General features: G+C 32.1%; 3 protein-coding genes across 4 annotated transcripts in view; all 3 read right to left on the bottom strand.

Annotated features, from left to right (window-relative positions):
* LOC144848098 (uncharacterized) overlaps window positions 1-12,145 on the bottom strand; it is a 52,854-nt gene extending 40,709 nt beyond the window's left edge. The window contains exon 1 of the mRNA XM_078704787.1: window positions 12,142-12,145. The gene's annotated coding sequence lies outside the window, so the exon portion shown is untranslated. The remainder of the gene's footprint in view (window positions 1-12,141) is intronic.
* On the bottom strand, window positions 157-6,179 carry LOC144848100 (ropporin-1-like protein). 2 transcript variants are annotated; one of them, XM_078704792.1, is made up of 6 exons: window positions 6,038-6,179; window positions 3,444-3,584; window positions 2,910-3,033; window positions 2,148-2,309; window positions 935-1,110; window positions 157-585 (listed from the first exon to the last, which is right to left on the bottom strand). In XM_078704792.1, the coding sequence occupies exons 2-6, from the start codon at window positions 3,581-3,583 to the stop codon at window positions 516-518; spliced, it is 672 nt and encodes a 223-aa protein (XP_078560918.1). In that variant the 5' UTR covers window position 3,584; window positions 6,038-6,179; the 3' UTR covers window positions 157-515. The 2 variants fall into 2 exon arrangements, with proteins under 2 accessions (XP_078560918.1, XP_078560917.1); XM_078704791.1 differs by lacking the exon at window positions 6,038-6,179 and adding an exon at window positions 4,811-4,971.
* On the bottom strand, window positions 6,170-15,374 carry LOC144848101 (agrin-like). The gene is made up of 5 exons (XM_078704793.1): window positions 15,124-15,374; window positions 8,456-8,617; window positions 7,792-7,870; window positions 7,549-7,592; window positions 6,170-7,018 (listed from the first exon to the last, which is right to left on the bottom strand). Exons 1-5 carry the CDS (start codon window positions 15,191-15,193, stop codon window positions 6,855-6,857), a joined length of 519 nt encoding a protein of 172 aa, XP_078560919.1. The 5' UTR covers window positions 15,194-15,374; the 3' UTR covers window positions 6,170-6,854.
* Window positions 15,375-18,992: the final 3,618 nt, after the last annotated feature.

Raw genomic sequence — 18,992 nt, 5'->3', positions numbered from 1 at the left:
CAATATTATCATGTTTTGTGGCAGAAAAGCTATATACAGTATGTCTCTGGGTTGAGTCGCCAAGCAGACCATAGCCATAAAATCGCCACATGGTTGCCAGACTTCTTTGTTTTTGAGAACTACATATTTATTAATATAATAAAACACTAGACACAATAACCATAATGTACATTTTATATTATTAACAGTTAACTTCTAAACAAAAATCAAACACTTTTTATATATATACAGTACGAACGATAAGAGATCTAATTAAAACTAAATTTTTTTTTACCCTGACAGTAAAACAATATCATTTTCAAACAAAGATTATGAAATTAAAAACAAAGACAACTTTTTTTTGTTAAAAATGTGGTTTAAAACTATTCTGATAAAAAGGGTTTATAAAGAAAATTATCTTTTTTATGAAAACACAATTAAAACACAAAAAATCATTCAGTTGCCATTTGTTGAAAAATGAATAAGTAAGTTTGCCAGTCATGTTTTTACAATAAGAATATGTTAGTGGTTTTTTTTTATGGGCCAAGTTTCGGGCAGTCTTGACTTAGAAAATTCCTTGGTTGGACCATGCCTTCTTGTTTATCACTGTAAAAAAACAAATAAAAAACAATTATTATTACGATTAACTGGTCAGAAAATACAGGACTGGAAAAAGGTTATTAATCACATTTCAATTGAACTGCAAAAAATATATCTTTATAAATTAAAGGCAAGTTACATCACCAAAGACTTGGTTATTTTGTTCAATACTATACTCTTCATAATCACAACACGATAAGAGACTATGCAACGATTGAGTCTAACAGTTATTCTGAACATTCATATATTTTGGATTGTGCGCAGAACACCTTTTTGACTTGATACAGCGTTGGTGTGCGTTCTATAGTGGCATGTCCTAAAAATGATTATGCAAAACGTACTTAAAAAAACTTACACATGATATTGGAGGTAGGTGTAAACGCTCTCTGTTTGTTCCTCAGAGATCTCTCCGTCAATCTGCGCAAGGTACGTGTAAAGTTCTTTGAATCGCTCGAATGGTATACGAGCAGCGCCACCCTCAGGATCTCTTGTTAAGATTTCACAAACAGTTTTCATTGCCGTTGTAATATTCTATGAAGATAAAATATTATTATAATTACTTTTACAGTAGTAAATTTGTTTTTCTTCAAAAGATATATAAAAAGGTCAAACTAATATTATGTTAATTATAATAATTATGTGGCTTTTCTAATTTTCTCAGCCATGTCTCAGGCAAGTTATTAATCTACAAATGTACATTACTCAAAACCGATAATTTGAAGTATATTTTCATTAAGAAATATAATCAATTTATAATAATACATTTCGAATAAAAACATATTGATTCACTGTAATCCTATTCATCTTATTAATGAACTTATTCTAGTTACTATGACAACTAGTAACCAGATCAAATTATGTAAAATATTGATTAGCAGCATTCAGTTCATATACCACCAATACCAATATTGAAAATTAAGCACAAACACCTCATGAACTAAATTATGAACTGAATTCATATAAAATGTTTTGCAAATTTTGAGGTCTACAGTCTGTCTACACTATTAAACTAGTTCGACAAAAAAAGTGTGATGTGCCCAAATATGGTAGTGATATGTCGAAATATGGTAGTGATATGACATCATTATGTCCATATAGGGGCACATTACATTTTTTTGTTAGTGTAGACAGAGCTTTAAGCTATACAGAATTACACAAACAAATATATATATGTTTTGTATTGAGCAGTAGCAGCATTTTTGTTTTGGTGGAATGCATCCATGATTGAATTGCCCTCTATTTGTTTGGCCCTGTATTAGAAGTAGTTTTTATAGCAAGATTAATTATTATTAATTTATGTAATTAACATATAATCAGCATATAAAAAAGAGAAAAAAACTTGACACTGTTTTTCAATTGGACAATGTTAATAATATTTTTGTTGGGTTTTATTATAAAACAAAAAGACCAGATTTAAACAGCTGAATGAAATGTGGTCTTCAAACTACAGAAATGTAGGCCTACAGACTCTAAAGGCTGGTGTCACCCTCAGTCGAACATTTATTTGTTTGTATTTATTTATGCTTTTTTATTGTGTTTCTCCAGAGTTTAATGTGAATTATACTTACACCACCTAATGCTGAGCAAGCCAAGCCAAAGAATTTCAACCACTCAATGTCTTCACCGAAACTGCCTAGCTGGATTAAACTGTACAGTTTTTCTTTTGGCAAACACATGTCTCTCCATTTCTTTTCAAGTTCTGTCAGTGTGCACATTTTTTTCGGTCCAAGCTTCAGAAGAAAAATAGAAATACCAAAATTAATTTACATTAATATTACAGTACAGACTTGTGCTTAAAGATGTAGATTAACATGAAGATTAATAAAAATAGACTTTGAATAGGCAATTTTAATATAGGTAATCACTTCTGCAGGAAAAAAATAATGTTGTCACTTATAAATAAAAAGACAAACTATAACAGTTAAATACAACCAAAAACCCATTGACTTCCAGTCAATTTGACTATTTTTTTGCTTTTTTCAGATAAATATTTTTTGGTAAAAATTTAATAACTATTATGTGACTTTAAAATGGCATATTCAACAAAAACATTTAAAAAACATATATTTTCAGGGGGACAATTTATCTTCAATACAAATGTATATACACTATTGCCTCTCTATAATACAGTATTATCAGATTGCTCGAGAATGGCCATAAGTGTGTTCATTTAGTGTTTTTCAAAGGTGTCAATGAAGTTCACAGAATAAACATATACAAGAAATGCTACACAAAGAAAGATACTATCAACAAGTCTTCTTTGGGAGAGTGGAGTTCTTTGTTTTTGTCTGGATAAACCTTATTTTTTACAATAACCAGTTTGTTTGTACCTGTCGATTTAATACTGATAGTATCCCTGGTGTGAGGCCAGTATCTGTCTTCTGTGTTGCTACTGGCATTTCAAGTCTCTCCTTGACAGGCGGTGTCTCACCACTTGAAAGTGCATTAAAATATCTAAAATAAGAAAAAGATAATTATTACAGTATATGTAAATGTTTAATAAAACCAAAACAATTTGTAAGGTTTCCCTCCAAGCTCCATGACTAAAAACTGGAGAAGCTACATAATTCTACCTTTGAAAGATCCTTGGGTCTTAGGCAGGCTACATATTGGTAAACAACAAGATTGAGTGGGTGTTTGTAGACTTGTGTATCTACTGACATACTGTACTATTGCACTAAACACACAATAAAGACTCAAAATATCAAATTTCAGGACGACTCTATCCAGTAGAACAAAACCCAAACAAAATTGATGTGAATTAAGCTGTGTCTACATTATCAAACTAGTTTGGGGAGTGCCCAAATATGGTAGTGATGCGACATCATCGTGTTCATGTAGACAGAGCTTAACATTAAACTTACGCAGATGACCACTGAAGAACATCAGTTGGTTGTGTTCTGATTGCAGCTTTTGTGAATTGTTTTAAGATGTCTGGTAGTTCTGGTGGAATGTTGATCTGTTGAGAGCAGTACATTGGCGTATCATCTCCAACGGCAGGCATTCTGTTAAAAAAAAAATGATGACGAAATATGATTTAGAAGTCATCTTGTAGGCCTTCAACTAAGGAGCTACTGTACTGTTTTATGAAATGCAGATGAGAACTCAAATTTAAAGTTTTATTATAAAGGTAAATAAAAATAAATGTGATTCATGTACTGAATACTGTATAGTTGTACATAGTACAGTATTCTTGCATTATGTCTTAGTGTGAAGCAAGCTTTTCATATTTACTTTACTATTTACTGTATCTGTTTACATGAGGAATTAAACTAATTTCTCCTTGACTGTACTATTACACTTTCATACATATAATATATATGGATAAGTGTTGTATTAACATTGTTTGCAGTAGATAATATAGATAGCCTTGGCCTTAAACCAACACTCATAAAAAAGAAATAGGCCTAATAATAAATATAGGCTACAACCTCTATAGGGTAACGTGTATTTTATAAGATACGAAAAACATTCTTTATAAAAATACAAAGAAATGTTGAATGTAGGGTCTACAGCAATGTTATTTAAAGAGATTATGTCAACAAAAAGTGTAAAATGTATACAGCAAAAAAAAAACTATATTAAAGAAAAGAATAAACATACAATTTGTAATACAAAATACAAAGACATTTTGGATGTATGTAGGGCTTACAGCAATTTGATTAAATAAATATGTCAACAAAAAGTGTAAAAAATATAATGTAAGGCAAAATAAAAAAAAAATTAAAAAAAATGTGTTCAAATATCGTATTTATTCAAATAATAAACTCACTACTCTGAATACACTTCTCTCGAATAAAGGCGGCCGAATAAATAAAGTAAATGTTTTATTAAAATAAATAAATTTAATAAAGTAAACTCAATTGTTCAAGTTCATCATTATTTAATATTATTAATATTATTAATCATAAACCTACCAGCATGTAAATGTATGATTGGATAGGCCTGTAGTAAATACTTTACTGTAGTAAATTAGGAAAATCAACCAAGCTTGCAATCACTTATCAATACAATCAATATTTTATCGATCCTTCCACTTTCTTCACACTGTGCTTTTCTCGCTAGGCCTAGCCTAAGCTTCATTCCTAATAAAAAGTGCTCCCACCATAGCAGCTAGCCTAGCTCATCTCTCATTACACCGTACAAAGATTCGCCTGACCGTCCGAGCGGCCTAGACTTTAGCAAGCAAATACAAGTTAACAACAACTATTAGAAAATTAATTTTACTTACGTATAATATGTGTGTTATAAAACAAATGTCTATATCTGAAATACGTTATTTTACTTCATAAAAAAAGAGTAAACACTGCAGTTGATAACAAAAACCCAGTCAGACTGTTGTTTTCGATGGTTGCATGGTAGCGTATACTATGCGCAGTTTCGATGCGCATAGATTATTCAACTGTACGCCCTCTATATCGTCACCAGTTTACGGTTCTCTTTTTTTCACGCTTGGTGACATTTCTAATAACCCGTACGATAAATAAGGTATAAATTGTAAGGATAATAAAAAAGAAAGAGATTAAAGTAAATCCATATATGGTGTATTCATTCGTATTGTTATACACGTCTACAATTATATGTCTCGTACAATATAAAACGAATAGGACGTCATTATTTTGTGTTGTCATTATATCATCACATCATAATCATATTCCCATACTCTTCTCCACGCCCTCCGAGTCCTCATCTTCAACATCGGCTTTATTCTTCTTGTCTTCAACACTTTTATTAATAGAATCATATCAAGTACACTAACAACATTATTTTTTTTAATGTTTATAATACTGTTCAAATAATACAACACACTTTGATCGCTTGAGAGAGTATTTATAAAAGAGCATGCGCACAATTATATACAATGTTAAAAGCTTATTATTGACTACGGTCCACTACAAATCTGAGACCGTTTGGTAAGAATGGTTGGGGTTTACACCATAATTGGTATAATTCAGGTTATTTACATTATAAGCATTGTTTATAAGTAGGCCTATATCAACATTGTTGAGCTTGGCTTTGGGATGTGGGCCGTTGATCTCTGACATACGGTAGGGAATCTACTATCAATACAATACTCTGCTGACATACGGTAGGGTAAAAATAATGTGTACCTACCCCACCGTCATTGCTAAATCTATAATACACAAACATCGATAAACAAGGAGGGATATAATACGTATTATAATACGTAACAACCTACTTTTATGTTGTCATTTCTAGTTTAAACTGCAGCATATTCTATACATATTTTATTAGCTACAAAATCCAATACATACACAGTAGTACATTATACAAAAAGTGTAATGGATAGAAAATATTGTCATGGAGTTGAAAAGTGAGCTGCTGGTGGTCTTTTTAACAAGGCAGGACCGAGTTTAATAAACGTACAACTTTTAACGAATGGAAATATTCTATCAATTCCACTCATAAACATATATTTATCTCATAACACACTTACTGTAATTGTCGAAGGCACTAGGCTCTTGGGAATCTAAGCTTGCCTGGTATTAGAGCCGTTATAATTCACGCACACTACACGTTGGTTTTGGAACAAGAAGCAGTACATTTTCTTAATTATTTGTTTTACAAAAAAAAAGCTGAACGTGCAATTTACCACCTGAACGTATAATTAAACACCTAATAATGTACAGCACGTGATACATTATCAACCAATCATATGATAAAGTTACACTTAGGAGTATTTTTACAATTAGATATTTAAAAGATACAGTTTGCTGATGCATGAAGAAAAAGTACATTTATTTCTATATGGATAACAAAATAATAAGTTTACCTCAGCACGTATTATTTTTGCTTTTTGACGACATCGGGTAATCGAGTATAATTTTCGGAATACTGTCAAATAACATGAACAAATTATGTCCACGCAACTTATGATAACATAATGTTTACAGGACGCACGGCAAGAACGTAGACGCAACGCAAGCAAGTCGACCAATCACAAACGACTCTTCAAAATGTCCATTGCTTGTGATTGGTCAAATCAATTTGCGTTACGTTACGTCCTTGCGTTGCGTCTTAGTGGGAACCAAGCTTAAAACATACTTCACTGTGTATTTATGTGCGGTAATTTTGCGATAACCGTACTATGTCATAAAAATATTGGCCAAAGTAGCTATGCATACGGTGTGTCGTAATAATTGCAGAGATACTATGACTACGACGACGATCCATTAATTTTTTTACGCCATTCTAAATTGTTATTTAAGAGCTGCACATGGTAAGCATAGTCAGAGCACTGAGTTTTTCATTCTTTATTTTGTGTACATGTGCCAATAAAATGTGCGTAGAAAAAAGCTATAGTTTGGTAAACACTCGCACGTTAGACAGCCTTTACTATTACGCATCCTGCCGTATGGACAAAATGGTGGCACCTCTCCGCAATCGTCTGTAACACATTCGTCAAAACCTTCGTTATCTGTCAAAGAACAAGTTCAAACGTTTAATACAGTAGAATCCTTATTATACTTCAAGACCCAACAAAGTGTCCCCTTAATAGGGTTTTGTCCTCTGATAAGAGGTGTCCCCTGATTAGGGGTTGGCTGTAAGATATTTGTAAGATTATTGAAATAATTAAGGATTATAAGGTCAATTAATATATTGATATTATAATGATAAACACGATAACATTTATATTCCTTTAATTGACATTCAAATGCAGCTTATCTTTAAAAAATCCCGGTGGGCTTGATTTATTTCGAGATGGGCTTCTTTTCGATATTACTTTTGCAAACCATAGACTAGAGGGGGATTTATTTGGAGATGGACTTCTTTTTAAAAAAAATGTATGCTCTTCGTTTGCTAAATATCACCTTAATGGGAGTTTCCCCTGAATAGGAATGTCACATAGGAGGAGGTTCAATACTAATAACGATATATCTGAAGGTTGACGGAATATGATAGTTTTTAAGGAAGAGGTTAAAAGAACACATTATTAATGATACTTACAGCAGTACACACAAGCCCATCGTTTTTTACCACCTGCACAAAAACTAGAAAAAAATAATGACATATTTCATTATTGAATGATCAATAAAAATAAATTTTATTCCATAAAATTATGTAAAAAATATATAGAAATACAGTAGACCAAACAGTATCAGTTGTTCATTCCAAGTTAAACGAATGATGATCGAACTTTTTAAAATAAGTTATGAACCATAATTGTATATTTCGTAAGATATGATTTACCAGGGTTGTCCGCATTTTCCTATTGCCACCTCGCTATACTTATACCACGAGTTACCAGATTTGCATGATGTCTGCTGACCTAAAAATGAAAAGCAATGCAACTGTATTATATCAAAGACAGTGACGTCAAATTGTACATTTTGAGAGATTGTAATTGTTGTCCACTGTGCTTCACCACAGATAACACAGTTTATTACGGTACCACAGTTTCAATAATACATGAGAATGACATATATGCCTACAATGCAAGCCTAAGGGTAAATCTGAGTAGTCTTAGAATGCACCGAACATTCCTTCAAATTTAAATACAAATCCTTTGTTTTTGATTCCGTAAACTAAAGTAGGACATGACCTATTTAACCTGTTTGTTAATATTTCACCTAATTGTAAGAATATCAGATGTCAGCAAGTTTTCATGCATTTAAAAGGTGCTGAAAAGATGGAATCGGCATATGTATAAAGTAGGCCAAGCTATGTGGTCAATGTAATTATGTGGATTAAAATTCATGAAAAAAAATCCATTTTGGTTGCTGATGTTTCTAGCAGACATACATGGCCTTTCATCTAGGCTACTACTTCATTTCTCTCTCAGGACACTACAGTCCCCAGGCGAATTGACATTATGGATTTCTAACTGACTATACCATAAGACACTAGTCCGTACCAATTCCACACGTTCCGTCGTGCACTTGGTATATAAATCTTGATTCGCAATTTCGGTACGCCTCCATTTCGCACTTGTTTCTATAACTTGCTGAATTGCTCGCACATACGGGTCTCCACTTCTTCGTGCAGTTGTTCTGTTTCATATACTCCTTCATACATGCTGTAAAGAAACAGTAGAAATAAATTGGTGGTGAATACGTTGTAACACGGGTTAAGTTTGGTTCTTCCCACTAGGACGCAACGTACGTCAGGACGCAAGGCGCAAGCAAGCGACTAGTTCGAATAATCCATTGCTGATTTTATTGTTCGCTTGCGGCTTACGTCCTTGCGTTGCGGCTTACGTCCTTGCGTTGCGTTATGAGAACCAAGCTTTACTTTCACTTAGAAATAAGTGATCACTTTCTGAATAAAATATTTACATAATTGATACAATTAATAATAACTAAAATTGCAACAGGGGTGGGGTGGGGGAGGTCTATTTAAAAATGTAGGGATATAAAATGTACGATATTTATGATACAATATATAATGTGATTTAAGACGCATTAATATAATGGTATTTAATATGTAAATGTAATATAAATATCCATTATATATACACAATACCTCCAAATTACGTATTTTAAATGTGTTATAAACGTGTTCTTACAAAAATGTAGTGGTTTGGTTGTATAGAGTATGGCCTGATATAAAATAGACGTTATATAGCCTACAATATCATATTGCGTCCAGGGAGATAATAATGGTTATGATACACCTATATACTCAGGTCGCCTACGGTGACAACTTTTAAAACTGCCAGTTAGTGTAGGTCTACATATCTTTTTCATTCCACATACTGAGCTAGTTACTTATCACATTAATACTTAATACACGAGTTAATGCTGCCTAATGTTTCGTGTACTTCATTACCTGGTGACTGCGTGCCACACTGACGGTGTAAATGATTTTGTCAAACATGAATTTGATTGTAAAAACATACAAGGGAAAACATACAATAGGAAAACTGTGAATGTATGCTTATTTGTTTTTATTGTTTCTCTGCACACACAACATTGACAATGAAAGAACAAAGTACATTAGTAAAAAATGTGCAGAAGGAGGCCAAAATAAATTTGGGGGCTTTAAGTCATGGCAACCAGATTAAAGATATATTAATTAGTCCTATGCTGCATATCATATATGAACTCCTTCAGCATCTATTTTCTTAAAGATATATTTTCCTCCTGAAAAATATATTTTTTAATTTCATTTTAATGTCACATAATAATTATTCACTTTGACCGAAAACTGGATCTGAAAAAACGTAATCAAAAGCAAAAAAATACCTAAATTGTTGGTTAGACAAAGAGTTTTCGTTAAAATTAACCGTTTCTTTTATAATAATTATTATTTTTCTTGTTTTTTTTCTACAGAAGTGAATAACTTATAAAAAAATTAAAAACTACAAAATAGCCTATTCAAAGTCTGATTTTATTAATCTTCATTTTTCATGTTTTGGGGGACAATACATCTTTAAATAAAATGATTTATATTTCTAGAGTTTGACCTGAAAATATGGGATTTTGGAAATCGTGAGAGGAACACCCGTATCGCCGAAGAAGATGCTCCCATGTAATCTAATTATTCAGGTTGCATGTCCAGATAACCACGTAAATGCAGACCACTGTTGTGAGAACCAGTGGTTATAATAATATACAATTCTCTGTTCTTATTACTAAAGTTTCCTATTGTGAAAATGCTAAAAACGTCAATTATTAATTTAATATACAAGATACACTAAACACTATTCGTCTTCATAAAAAAAAATACATAAGTGCACGGAAACTTGATATTCTCACAATTTCGATCAAAAAGATGTACGTCTACCAACAAATAAGACAACAACTAAAATTTAGGCCTATAACTATAATTTGATGTTGAAAAGAAATCTATTAAGAGGAGTTGGTCATTAGTGTTTCATTATATTTCCTCTCGTTTATCACGGAAAAGCGTCCCTTTAATAGGGGGTGTCTCCCAAATAATCACTATAAGGTGCAGTTCAATCAACTAGTCTTGCCCAAAAGGCTTTGAAACTAAAAAAGTTGGGGGTAGGGGATGTTCTACCGCACTAAAAAAGTGCAGTTCAATCAAATTAAGTTTTGCCCAAAAAGCTTTGAAACTACGCGATGCATATATTTTGTGTGATTTAAACATTTATTTTCCCCAGATTTTTTTCTCATTTTCTGATGATTTTTTACAATTATGTTTGTATTGCATGATAACCCAGTCTGTTAAACGCATCGAAATTACATCATTGAATAATATCACGCTAATCAATTGGTATGCAACTTGTGTTGGCTTAGTGATAGATATGACTGATATCTATAAGCTTATTGGTTTACGTTGGAGTCAATGACATTACTATTTGATCATGTTTGAGGTAGGTCACAGTATACTAATATTGCCGACGATTATAGTGATAATATGCCGTTTTTATTTTTCACATACTCTTTTTATGTACATTTGATTACTTCGATACTGGTGGTGTACTATTTTGACCTCAAAATGTCTTTCCATTGAATCATTTACAATGGAAGTTCACACAAACACGCCGGGTACTATTGCTGTATTTATTGTGATAGTATCACGTACCACAAACACAAATGTAAAACGCGACCAGTCAGTAAAACAACTCGCGGCTTAACGTTCAAATTGTATTGAATAGTCTGATGGGACGTAAAATCTTTGGTCATTGGAATGGGTGGGGTGGGAGATGAATAGAAAAATACCGTTAAAGAGGCAACATCAATGGATATTTAAAAAAAATTTCTTAAGCAAGTACATCTACATCATAGACAGATGCCTTTTTCACTCGAGCTTCTGTGAATGCTGTTCCGGAAGGCTCTCATATGGGAGCTTCAACATGCTGGAGAACGGAGCGGTGCAATTGGTTCCTCTGCTTTTCTTTCTTTTTTTTTGGTTATCATTTTTGTGTGTAAAGTCCCTACACGAAGCTTAACAGAGTTTATGCAGTGGATCTTGACGTCTCCCATCATGTTTTCTTCAATAATTCCAGTCAATTAAATCCCTGAGTAAAAATCACCAGAACAGAGTCAACGTTAATTTCCTTTCGCAATATTACCTTTGATGCTATAAAAAGAAGAAGCTAAAAGACATTTCAACCATGACCAGACCAGCGCGATGATCACACTATTTCCGCGAATACACATCTCACCAGTTATCAGTACCATGTATTGCTCTATTTTATTCCTTCCGTTCTTCCTAGGGTGTCACATGGGATGGGGTCATTGCAATCGAGGTAGGGGTGACTGCATTGGGCCTACAATTTAATGTTTTCTTTTAATGATAATCTTTCACTGTGTTGTCCTATTATTGTTTAAGTTGTGTGCATGTGAGTTCTATATAGTTTCATTAGTAACTTGGTCAACTTATTTCAATTTTAAACTTATTTCACTATTTATCATCTTCTTTTAATGTAATTTATGCTTGTTTTTGTTGTTATTGATATAATAATAACTTCTTAGTACCTTATTGTTTTCGAAGCGTCTTGGCTTAAAGGTTTTGCTTATTGTTAGTTTTCTTTTTCCATAACGTTTTGATGACATCTTTGTACATATCCTTAGTTTTATGGAATAAATTGATTTTGATTGATTAATGTGTGTCATCCGAAACGTTTGTAAAAAACAAAACCATTTCCACATCGTTGATTTAAAATAATATGACACCCTCATAATTTCGTTTGAAAAATTACAATTATAATTTCACTTTAATATACCAATAGCGCAAATGTATATTGTTCTAAGTTTACCTTAAGTTTTTTTAAATTCAATTTAAGTTCATTGCGAATTATGTCTACATTAATGATTTCAAACTGACGCTTAAACTTATAATATTCTATTACACTATCCAGTGGATTGCCTATTTAAACTGCTCATTCGACCATTCGTGAACTTCATATAGTTTATACTACTAAACTGTCCTGCTGCGATGGCCCGAAGCACCAGCGTATTTTACATATCCCATTTCTTTGCAATGTTTTCGTTAAATTTAAACGTAATAGAAAATATACGATACTCCCGCTAATTCTTAGACCACTGGATTTAAAGCATATTTTATATAATTAATATTCATAATATTGCATGCCATAACAAGGGATTTCATTAGTAGCTAATAAATTACTATTATGATTTCAATGTAAATTTGATTATTTTAATTGTACACGGCAGGTTGGTATGTGTTTAAAGAGAGCGCAGCTAAATTGACGAATATTGGCCTACGGCAGTAGTGAGCATGAAGGTGTATAATATCTCCGTGGGCTAACTATAGGCACATCGTGATGTTAGGCATGCGTTCACACAATTTGTAAAACTAATTACAGATTATTAGGACGTCACGATGGTTGGAATAATTTTAACCTGATAACTTAATAGACTACGTCTATTTGATCAGCGATCTGATCTTGGTATACTCTGGATCTAAAACGATAGAATGGACCAAAAAACTCCTGATTGCCGGCCACCAATTTGTGTTGTGTATTTAAATCGTGGAGGTATCAATATACAGGCAATTACGCTTATCCATTCATCGATCAATTCCATCCAACCATCGATACATGCACATTCAGGTGTTCACAAGTCAAAAGTGCTTGGCAAAAATTTCCAATGTAGGCCTACAATTGATGTTCGCGAATATTGAATTTTAATAGATTTGAAATATAAGTTCTTAGTACGGATATTTTGGTCACAAATCATACTAAATTGAGCCAAACTATTATTACTGTCATTTTAGGCATCACGAAGGATTTAACTATTTGGTAATGACACTGTTAACATGCGTGACTTCAATGATAATTATAGACTAAATTCTGGCTCCAGTCCGATTGTTCAATTCTAGTAGCTTGTCAGCACATTCATTAGGAATATATTAACGAATTCTAAATCTAAAAATATTCAATAATAATTGTCTAATATTCTTATGTTCAGATGCTTTTTAGTCGCAAAACGTTTTTGTCTTACTGTGTTTAGGCCATTTTAATGTCACATATAATAAGTTTATTACCTTTAAATAAAAATTGGATGGCAAAAATGTTGCCAGATAAAACGTAATTTTAAGTGGAAAAAGTCAAACCGGAAGCCTATGTCTGGAAGTCAATGGGTTCAGGTTAAAATTGTTTTTTGGTCTTTTTTGAATCAATAGTTTCTTTGGCAAAAGTTTTTCTCAAGGCCGTAGCGAGAGTTTAAAAACAGACAAGGCAAAGATGCTTTAAATATGATTATTTATATAAAACATAACGATCTGTGCTGTGGAATTGGGATGGGTGGTGAAAATGTATTTGTTATTAAAACTACAAAATGGCTTATTCAAAATTTTATGTTTTGAGAGACAATACATCTTTAACGTGCAAGAAGCATAGCACATGACCTTCAACTCGTCAATACATAATATTGTCCACCCGTTGTCTAAAGGCTTAATTCACTTTTAATTCGATCAGACATGAAGATTCAAATTTGAAATTTCAAACGTTTGATATGTCATATCCAACAGTCGATTCACCTGTAATGTACTAATTCACTTATTATTGTCAGGCCATGTTTTTTTATTCGAATTGGCGTTGGAAGACACGTTTGACTCCACCCTCACCTTCTCGAAAATAGCAGCGCATCTGTATATTTGTTATGGTGCTCAGATGGTGAGGCCACGCCCACCGATGTATATTATAAGCGTTTGTCTATGATTACATTTTTTTTATATTGCCGATGTTATTTTTTCATACTGAAATTACAATACATTTGTTTTTGCTAATTGATAAGTAATTAATTGCTTCTGTGATGTATCGTACACGTAACCAACAAGTCAAAATACATTTCATCATATACACGATGATTTTTTTGTAATTATTTTATCGATATGCGAAGAACGTGACATTGTTACGATAGCTTAGGCAACAGGGGTGTAATGGGACTCAATATGATATCTACGCCCGTCTGTACAACTTAATTATTACTAGTGGGATATTGTTTATCTTTTAATCTTGACATCAACAAGATTTTACTGTATCATGTGACGTAAGAAGCAATCACGATTATATTAGGTCTTTGTAACTTTGTAAACCGAACGTTTTTAATACCATTGATACGGTATATACAAATATACATACGTCGACTTTACTACACTAAGCCCTGTATACACTATCGAATTTTATGCGACAAAAAATGTGATGTGCCCATATATGGACATGATGATGTCATATCACTACCATATTTGGGAATATCACTACCATATTTGGGCACATCACACTTTTTTGACAAACTAGTTCGTTAGTGTAGATCAGAAAGAGCTTTACACATTCTGCAGGATATTCCATTACAGTATAAATCAGAGGCTTGTCCTAAGGGTCTAGCGATACCAATTGGTTTATCCAGGAATGGGTCTATATTGACTTGGTAAAAACCTCCAAGACTCGTAGAAAAAAAACCAAAGTATTTGATTCAATATCGGGTGAAAATCTAAAATGTCCACACCAAGGTGATTTCACCTCGACAATTATCAGATAAGCCTATTTACAGATAGGTAATCTGATTTTTTTCAATAATAAACAGCAATTTACAAACCATTATTTGTTCTATTATATTTTGGTTATATATAACTAAAAGGGTTCCTTACCTGTGGGTCTCAGGGGACGTTGAGCAACTACAAGTCCAAGAAAACATAAACATAGAAGTAGTCTTAACATGGCTGCCGGATAATAAATTTAATACATGTATCAGTACGTCTGTCAGAGGATCACAGCTGAATAGGACATCAATAAATGAACACAGTTTTGAATCAATCAATGTTATAATGAGATGGATATACAAACTCCGCAACGAACAAAAGTGTACAACCACCAGTACGATCAGAATAACTGTACTGTGGCGAATTACACACACAGGTACGAATTATAAGTTATCTCAACTTTTATTTCGGACCTACGTGAACACGATAGTGCGAGATAACTTCACGAACAATCATTCCATTTGTGTTGTAACTCATCAGTGCGAACTACTGTGTGCTGATTGGTGCAAACTACAGAGGTTGGACAGCTAGCCTCCGGTGTTGACTTTTGTGGCGCGAGTTTGTTGATTTTGTTCAAGGTTTTCATCCGTTTCACGCCGTCATAACTACTGTTATTTTGAACATCGAGACAGACAGTTGTAGGCCTAAATCATGGCCATAGGCAAAACTTCAATAATATTTAAATGAATAAAAAACATTTGGCGTTCAAAGTTGATGGTTTGTGCTGCTTTTAATGAGAAATCATGATACGAATGTTGGTATGGTTGACGTGCGAGAAAGAGATCGCGCCTGGGGGAATTATATTATTTGGGTTGGCAATAATTTCATGAAAATCTAATATAAAAGTAAATAATATACAGAATTGTTTCGATTGATATGATTCCTGACCAACAATTGGAAAAAATGGGTTATATATATGTAATTTAACGCAAAAAATTGACTTGAAGTCAAAGGGTTTTGGTTGAACTTAACCGTTTATTTTTTCTTTTTATAATTAAAAATTGTTTTGTTAAAAGTTTTTTTTTCTACGGAAGTGATTAACTTTATTCAAACTACGAAATGGCCTACGGTATTTAAAGTTTTTTTTCATGTTTTTGTGGGACAATACATTTTTAAACCCATAGTTTGTGTGAATGAAAACTCAAGACAATGTTTGTGTGACTAAGGCAATTCAGCAGACTTAAAACATCCTTGTTTCTAACTCAGGGAGGGAATAAATGGGCGGGGTAGAAATTATGTATTTGCTCGATCCTGTACATCAATAATGGATCGGCAATAAAAGGCCAGCAATTTAAAGATATTTTGTAATGAAAATGTTCAGAACAAACGATATGATTGGGCCTAAATTGACAGTATCCATTTAGTATGCAATCCAATGATAAAGAATGTACACACCGATCATCAGGATAAATAATCAAAACATAACTAAAATGAAGATTGAAGGTTAGTTTATATACTAATTGTTGGTTTGGAAAAAAGAATTTCTAATAACTAAAATCATCAATTTAAATCACTCACAATATTGCTACAGTTACAATTCCTGTGACGCCTAATACATTAACATTTTATGTTAGTCATTTACTATATTGTTTTAATTTTAATATTTAACGTATATATATTATTTTGTAGTTCCTTGTTATGTTGTGTTCCTGTGACGCCTAATACATTTTATGTTAGTCATTTATATACTATTTTGTTTTTAATTCAGCTTTCTATCGTGCATTTGTTGTTGAAAGTTCATGAGTTATATCGTGCCAAATTATCTAATGTATTACGATGTGGCCTTGATGATGAGGCACAGAACAACCGGACGGATGCTGGGGCTAAATATTGTTAATTATTCCACTTGCAAATGTATTTGCACGGACTGCTGTCACTCACAGTGATACACTGTTGGATAGTTATATATGTTCGACGAGTAACATATATATCATGACATAAATATCAGGCTATGTCATCATCAGAGTAGGCCTATGATGTAACGGGCTTAATGATGATACAGTAATTACACTGGTACTGTGGCCAAGAGTTGCAGTTTTGCTGCCAAGAAGGTCAAATGGCGCTTTGGAAGCCCTTCCGTCTTGAAAAATACCCATCCCATCCCCCACACATCCCCACTTATGTTTTTTTTAAATTGTAACAACATTTTTTTAAATGTTATGAAAACGATAGTGACAACGTCTAACATGACGACGATGATGATGATGACGATGATTATGATTCTGACGCTGATGATGAAGATGACGATGATGATGATGAAGAAGATGATAATGACGATAGTGATGATGATGACGACGACGATGATGATTACGATGATGACGACGGTGATGATGACGACGATGATGATAATGATGATGACGATGTTGACGATGATGATAATGTTGCTGACGATTATGACGATGAGGATGATGATGAGGACGATAGTGGTGATGATGATGATGAATACCTCTAGCTAGCTATAGATCTATAGTTAAAAAAAACATATTCCTAAACACAATTATACAATAAGAACACCTTTATGGACATTAACAATATTAACAATCAACTGTATTAAAACATCTTTTGGCAACTCACTATAACATATTAAAAACTCACACATAATTTTAAATATTTTGTACACTTGAAAAATTGCACCATAAAATAAATATTAACTATATAACAATATGACCTAAAATGTTGCAATACATTTTTAAGTTATACATATATAACAGGCCTAAATAAAATATAATCTGAATTTACAAAATAAATATATTCAAACGTAATACTATTTTTGTAAAGCGCTTTGGTCTCTGGGATATCACTATAATATAATATATATAATATAATCTCAAAATAAAACTAAATAAATATAAAAGTTCTTAAAATAAAACTAAATACCTATAAAGTATTGAAAAAAAAAATAATAGCATTTGGCAAAGTTCACGTTTTTTACTGTTCAGTTACAAGTCCTAAAAAAACATAGGAAACAAGTTGACACAATAATTGTGTTATTTTCAATATTAATAAACGATGACATATGTCAAGCTAACCATTATTATTATTATTATTATTAAATATTATTTTTAAAAAAATCTAGAATATCAATGCTGTGATAGTAGTAGTTTTACATGTATTTTTCCCTGCAAATTTATATTAAATTCAATCAATTATGCAGCGTTGTTGACAATAATAAGTCGTATATGTTTATATGATTTCATTGTTTATATTTTTAAAGGGTTTTTGTATATTAATAAGAAATATTATTTAATGCATATGATTTGGGATTTACATTCTGGATTTTTTTTTTTTGAAATTAAATTTTTCATATATATTTTTTAGTTTACTTTTTATTTAAAAAACCAAACAATATTTGACAGTAAAAGTGTCTTCCGTAATTTGACATTGAATATTCTGAATATCATGATTATTTTTTAAAATCTGATACCATTGATATGAAATAGAAATTTTGAGAAAAACAGTAATTAAAAAGATACCAGATAACAAGATGATAGGTTGAATACAAAATACTATAATTGCACCTTTTGGCCTTTTGTTGGCAAGTTTGTTAAACTTTAACCACTTTATATACCGAAGTATGAATCAAAATAATAAATCATATTTATAAATAATCATATTTTCATCAAATAATCAAGCTATTGATCAAGCTATAATGTTTTATCAATTAATATTAATACTTTTACTTTTATATTGTTATCAAGATATAGGCCTATTTAATCATTCATGTATTTTAAATTGAAATATAGGGCATAGTAGACTCTAAATTGTTGCTAGGCCACAGCCTATTTTTTGGGAAACCTCTATTAACAAGACACTTTCTCTTTAAAAATAAAATATGTTTTAACACTATGGTCAACCTCTATTCAACAAAACCCTCTTCTCTAGGGACACCCCTATTAAGGGGACACTTTCCTTTAAAAAGTATTAGGAGAAGTATATTTTAACACAACGACAGAGCCCTATTCAGGGGACACTTCTAT

The sequence above is a fragment of the Antedon bifida genome, chromosome 7, assembly GCF_963402885.1.
Source record: "Antedon bifida chromosome 7, ecAntBifi1.1, whole genome shotgun sequence".
NCBI classification, from domain to species: domain Eukaryota; kingdom Metazoa; phylum Echinodermata; class Crinoidea; order Comatulida; family Antedonidae; genus Antedon; species Antedon bifida.
Note: the sequence above shows the minus strand (reverse complement) of the source record. Positions and strands in the feature narration are given on the sequence as shown.